General features: G+C 35.6%; 1 protein-coding gene across 1 annotated transcript; it reads right to left on the reverse strand.

Moving 5' to 3' along the window:
• Positions 1-1,061: 1,061 nt before the first annotated feature.
• On the reverse strand, positions 1,062-3,082 carry LOC116118108 (aluminum-activated malate transporter 2-like). The gene is given in 7 exon segments (XM_031404079.1): positions 1,062-1,184; positions 1,387-1,484; positions 1,487-1,529; positions 1,618-1,730; positions 2,044-2,316; positions 2,403-2,543; positions 2,705-3,082. Coding segments are annotated over 7 exon segments (1,077 nt in total). The 5' UTR covers positions 2,991-3,082.
• Positions 3,083-6,878: the final 3,796 nt, after the last annotated feature.

The following is a 6,878-nucleotide window of genomic DNA, read 5'->3' on the forward strand; positions in this document are numbered from 1 at the left end:
GTAAGCGATTCGCACCAAAGCATTTTTTCGGACTCAAAACTTGGTTCAGCTCAAAACTTCGTCGTTGTAATTGGCAGGATATTTTGATATTCGTTGTGATTTTGGCTTAAATGTCTTTGAAGCACTTTGAAGAAAATAAAACCTCCATTTTAGGTTCCCCATGGGACTCCAATTTGATTTGTTTCCTGATCAGGTATGAAAGGGCAAAGAGTAATCTAGCCTTGACAACCAAAATTTTTTGGATCATGCATAAGCTTTTAGTCTTGACTTGCACAACACCAAAATAGCTAGGCCGTTAAACATTTGTTTGTATATATTGGAGGCTATCAGCATAATATCATGAAAATAGCAAGAGAATTTCATACCCAAGGCACAAATTAAATTGCAGACTAGCTATCTTTTACCCCATATCAAAAAGTAAAGCAAAAAAAAAATTGAACGTAATATATATGTAAAATCAAGGTTGGCTTACATACTAGTGCCCAACAGTATGAGAATAAAAGAGATATAGTGTGGTGTGACTCAAAAGACAAATATTTATTTTACACAGCAACAACTGAAATACAATATGGAGGAGAATAAATTTGGGCAGGATATTCCTGTCAATTTAATTTCTCATTAGGTTAGACTCATATTATACACCAAACTTCAAAATAAAAGTGGATATAATACGTAACAATTTTTGTTAGTAATTATATATCTACAACTCCAAATTTCTAGTTGTTACGAGGGATTCCCATTTCCTGAAATTGCTGGAGTTGGCTCATTAACAGTAATCCAAACATGGGGGCAATCAACCTTGGCCGGGATTTTACATCGTCTCTTTGTGTATCTGTGATTTTTCAGGTAACACAGTAGCCTCAATACTTTAAAATTGGCCATTGATGCAAGTCGTAAACAGATTCAGCTATTTTTCAGTGAGTCAACCACTTCAATTAGTAGTGAAGCCACAGCGGCCACTGGCACCGCTGCTAGAAAGTCAGTGTCTCCCATACACTTGATTTGAGTAAAGAGTTTAGGTTTTTGGCAGCAGACTTCGAGTTTTCTATGGGGTATTAGTATTAGCTGAGGATGGTGACTCGTTGCTTTGATTGCAATGCCAATTCCTTAAGTGCCTTGCCACATTCCAAGCTCATTTCTTTGCATACTTCTTCAATTTTGTATCTCATTTCTGATGATGGCTGCTACAACTCAACAAGATATAATAGGATTAGTTAGGAACGTGAAATGCATGAATCCACTTCAGAATAATTATATTCTTTGTTTCTTTTCTTATATTTTACCCATTGAAATTGTTTAAATTTATTGCCTTTATCACTTCTAAATTGGCTTATATAAGAATGTATTTGGACTTTTTTTTGTGAGATATAGAATTTAAAATAGTACTTGAATTTCAGTGTTGAGGTAGCCCTTAAGAGCATCAATTCGATAGGCACACTGGCGGGCGAGAGTTCCAATTTTGAGGTACTGATTCCATGGATGCGAAACTGAAACCGACCATGTCCCGGTTCCCATTTTGCAAAATTAGCCTGCCAACAATAAGAATAATGGATTATTAAGAATATTCGAAAAACTTAATTTTCACATAGAAAAAGAGGGGAGGAAAGCATTATTCACCAATGATTCCTCATTACTTTTTGAAGTAAGAACACTTTTTATATTGTTGCAAAAATGACTTGTCCTCTTCAGACTTCCTGCCTTCGATGTTTTAATGTATTCATCTCCAAATCCTGAAAATCACCCTTTATTGTGTAAGTGTTTGGGTCATTATTACCATGAAAACAATAGGAATATGTTGCTCTCACATCTCAGCCTTATATAGAGTTAAATTTTCCTTTGTGTGGATGTCGTCATATTTTAAAGTGCGGTTCAAGGTTAAACATTATATTAAAAAAAAAAAAAAAAAAAATTGAAAGACAAATAAACATTGTTTAGTCCTTAGTCCGATATTGCGGATCACTTTTTCTTATAAAAGAGAATGATTATGTACATATTATGTTTGCATGGCGTAAATAATTCTTATGTTGAAGTCAATTGTTGTACCTTCCAAGAAGTTCCCAAGTTTTCCTATGTTGGAAGCAATGAGATTATGGAGGTCTAGGCCAGCCCATACGGGGCAAATCAAAATGGAAATGATGACACAGACAGAGCCACCTATGAGGATGGTTAACAACCTCCTGCGCGCTAACTCTATTATTTCATCATCTCGAAAGCCCGATACTGATATCAGCGAGAATGTCAAAATAAATATTAGCACCGCATAGTCGTATCTCGCCTTGATCTTGGGGAAGAACCGTATAAATGTTGATGCCGCCGCTGAAGCATAATCAAAATGATTTTATATCTAACTGATTCATCAGAAATAAATATTTTTTAAGTGTATATTTTTAATATTTACGTACCTTGTAGAAAGACAAAGAAGCCAAGCATTATAGGCTCGCCTATCTCTCCGGATAGACAAGCTAGGTGATGAGCTCCAACGCTTAGAGCCCCACCTAATAATGTTGCAAATCCCCTGTTCAGACCTTTTCCAAGAGTGGCTCCTGAAAATTATGTGTCAAAAAAAGCACAGTCGATTCATTTAACTTCAATATTCTCAATTGGCTTTTTTACTGATTATATAGAAGAAAGATGAACCGGGTCTGGTTGTTTTATTTGTTTTCTTAACTTGTAATTAATTAGATGAAAGTAATCTATAACTTACCCACAGAGTATTCAAAAACCACGACCACAGTCATTACAGCCCACATCGCGGAGACGCCAAAATTATCATAGAGTGGCCGGAAGTAGTAAAGCAGTGAGACAAGGTTGAGTGCAAGTCCTACTTTAAGTGAATGAGCAACTCTTCTTGGCTCATCTTTCCCGAGCTTTATTGTCTTTCTCGCAAGTTCAACCACCTTGGCCTTCAATTTCTCCGGCAAGCCTTTGAAAAGCGGCCGCGCACGAGCGAAAACCGTTGCTTTCTCAAGGCTTGTAGACTCCATGTCCATCGCTAAAACTAGAAGCAAATTTGCATGAACTGCGAAACAGACTTGAAAGAGAAAGCGAGAGGAATTTTGGAGGAAATCAATGGATGGTAGAAGATGCTTGTGGAGGTGCTCTACTGACCTCTTCATATAGGAAGGAAAGCATCTATTAGGGAACTTTGAGTCATTAAAATATAATATATCTACAAATGTGTTCGAGTCCTTTTCTATGTACGGGGCAAGTACAAATAAATTTCATAGTTCAAACAACTAATGGGTTGAAAGTGCAAAGTGGGGAACTTTTCCACTTTAAATTTCTATGGAAATAATACTGCACCCGCAGATTTTAGAAAAATAACACATACACCTACATAGATGACCCTGGTAATAACAATTAAAATATGATACTAGATCAATGACGAAGCCAGGAATTCTAATGGAAGGGAAAAATAAAACACAATTAAATACAAAATATTCTCAAAACAATATATATTAAAATTTTGAAATTCATTTAATAATATTATTCAATATAATACAATTGTTCTTGATATGTTTTCATGTTTTGAAAGCGATATATAATTACATCATTGTCAAAACTAATAAATATACAAATTACAATTTAATAGTTAAAAAAAAAAAAAAAAGGAAAACATAAAGAAAGGAAAAAGTATTTTATATGATAATGACGACAAAGTGAAGAAAAGTGGGAAAACATAATTGCACACCCAAGTTGATCGTGATAGTATACTTCTTTATGTGTGTTGATGCAAAAATACACTAATTAGAGTGATCCGATTGATCTTGGTGGAATCGGAACAGATGTATATTTGATTTAATGAAAATTAGCAATTGAATAATTAAAGAGCAAAAATGAGCAATGAAAGAGGCAATTTTTAAAGTGGTTCGACAAGTTTGAACCTTGAGCTTACATCTGTTGTTTCTCTTATTGAATATGAATTACAAATGATGAATCTTTTCCCATAACAATTACCCAACCCCCAGAAAATAAGTTATAATGGGTTTATATAGCACTCATTTATATGATAAGTTGAGGTAAAATTCAAATACATAGGATTAGGAAGTTACATGATCTTTGGTTACCTTAGTTAGAATCTAAGTCAATCTGAATATCTTCCTTCCAAATTGAGTCAATCTAAATATCTTCTCTCCCAATAGGGAATTATTCTCTCCGGATTTTCCGCACAACAATAGCTCCCCAGTTTTTGGAGTAAGAGTTTGGACTTCAAAAACAACAAGCTCTGAAATGACAAGCTATAAAATGGCAAGCTATGAAATGGCGAGCTCTAAAATGACGAGTTACAAAATGACGAGCTCCCAAAACGAGCTCTAAAACAACGAGCTTTAAAAACAAGCTCTAAAATGACGAGCTCTTAAAACAAGCTCTAAAATGACGAGCTCTTAAAACAAGCTCTAAGATGACGAGCTCTCAAAATGAGCTTTGAAACGACGAGCTCTCAAAACGAGCTCTAAAACAGCGAGCCCTCAAAACGAGCTCTAAAATAATGAGCTCTCAAAACGAGCTCCAAAATTATGAGCTCTGAAACGACAAGCTTCGCACTTTTGTAACGAATTTGGAACATATCTCAAAATTAAACAATAACTTGAGCTGTAGACTTTGGATTTGAACAATTCTTAGACCATTGGAAAGTGATGGGAATGCAAAATGTCATATTTAACCCCCTTAATGTTTAGTCTTTTATATGTATTTGTTTCCTAATTGTACTCATTATTACTTTATTTTGGTTTAGGAAGCAAATGGAGGTGTTAATTGACAAACGGAATTAATTAGGGGAATTCGGACAGTTTCGCCACTGCTTCGTATTCTGGGCATAATTCTCTCATCCGAGCTCCGATTGAGATGAATTCAAGTTCTGTGGAACGCTAAGAAGAGATCCAACTTTCATGTTTTGAGTTTTAGAGATACTGACTGAATCAAGGTTTTAATTGAGCTTGAAGTTGACGCACCTGCATTACCACGTCCTGGAGCGTTTCTGACTTGTTATGCAAGTCAGTCTTTTATTGCACGTTTTGAAGACATACATGCTGCACGAAATTACAGCTGGAAACACCACCTTCCTATTTTATTAGACTCCTATTTTATTTTATTTCCAATTAGATTAAATTAGGATTAATGTTATTTTAGGATAGGAGAATATTTCTTTTAGGGAATTGAGTGGGATTTGAATTCTTAAATTAGATTTTAAAAGGGAGATCAGAGTAGGTTTTGGGGGACCACGCCTCCTCTCTTCTCTCTCTGAATTTTCTTTCACTTGAGTTTTTGTGATGGCCATAGCGGCTAGAACTTTGTAACTTGGTCGAAGGAACGGAAACCTCGGATCAAATAAACTGTAGTCTTTCTGTTTTTAGTGTTAATTCATGTTTGAGTATGAATTTTATTCTGTGCATATTTTTATGATTGATGCATTTAATTTAGGAGGCCTACTAGTGTATTATTGTTGAAATCTACTGCTAATTTGATATCAAATCCGTAATTGTTTGATCCCTCCAACTTGTGAAGCAACTGGGGTAGTAATTTGCTGCGTCAGGAATTAGTACTTACAAGAACATTCAACTAAATTAATACAACTGCTTGGTTTTGTGTTGTTTAGCTTCGTCATCTCTCTATCTTAAGGCTGCCACTAGATTAAATCTTGACGCTTGTCTAGGGTTGTTTAGGGGTAGATTAATTAGGATCACTTGTTTCCTGATTAATTACTTAAGGAGAGATAGGAAATTATTTTCAACGGTGAATTCAATATGTGAAATGATTCTTTGCATCAATGATCGTTATAAGATTCCGATGGTGGATGTTGACAGAGACCAAGTTCGCCCTTTTGATTGAATTCGAATTAATTGTTTTTTGCTTTTACTGAAATTGTTTTCTTTTTTACACAAACCCCCCAGCGTTTTTCACATCAAAGAAAATTCGGGTAGAACCTCTTCGTGGGATCGCCCTTTCTTACCCTATTACAGTTCAGTAGTTAGGTTCGGAAGGTTTAATCTGGGTGCCTACGCCAGCACGCCAGATTTTGGCGCCGTTGCCGGGAGTGATTCTAGTTGATTTTTTTTTGTTTTTGTGTTTGTTGGATTTTTATCTTGTTTTTGTTTTTTATTTTTTTTATTTTCCAGAAAAAAAAAAATTTTGGCATTACTGTTCACGGCAGGAATTTTGGTGGAATTAGGAGCGGTGCGAGTACCCGTTTCGAAGAAAAGAAATTCTGCACAAGACTAGTAATCCTTAAGGATTCACTAGCCCCACCCTCTCGAGGCCAAAAAACTTGTTTGATAGGGTTTTTGGCTGTTTTTGTGTTTCTAGTCTATTTTTATTTTTTTTATTTTTATTTTTATTTTTTTTTAGTCGGTTTTCATTATTTTCCCTTTTTCTTTTATGGGATTTTTGTTTTATGACCGGTCCTCTCATCTTGGTGTTTAATATTCGATCCGGAAATAGAGACCACTTTGCGCAAGTTAGAAAGGAAGTTCGGAGAGATTTTGAGGAAAGCAATTCTGATTTAGAAGAGGAAGACGTCATGGCTGGAAATCGGACTTTGAAAGAGCTTGCTGCCCCTGATTTGAATCAAGCACCTTTATGCATACTTTTCCTGTTTTAGATGCTGCTACACTTTTGAATTGAAATCTGGACTAATACATCTCTTGCCCACTTTTCATGGTCTTGCGGTGAAGATCCTCACAAGCATCTAAACTTCATGTGGTTTGCACGAGTATGAAACCACGGGGGTGACCAAGGAGCAAATCAAATTAAGAGCCTTCCGTTTTCTTTGAAGGATCGGCTAAGATTGGCTCTATTATCTACCCTCTGGAACTATAACCACATGGAACGAGATGAAGAGATTATTTTTGGAGAAATACTTCCCAGCTTCGAGGGCAGCA

This window comes from Pistacia vera, unplaced genomic scaffold (genome assembly GCF_008641045.1).
Source record: "Pistacia vera cultivar Batoury unplaced genomic scaffold, PisVer_v2 Contig838, whole genome shotgun sequence".
In the NCBI taxonomy this organism is placed as follows: domain Eukaryota; kingdom Viridiplantae; phylum Streptophyta; class Magnoliopsida; order Sapindales; family Anacardiaceae; genus Pistacia; species Pistacia vera.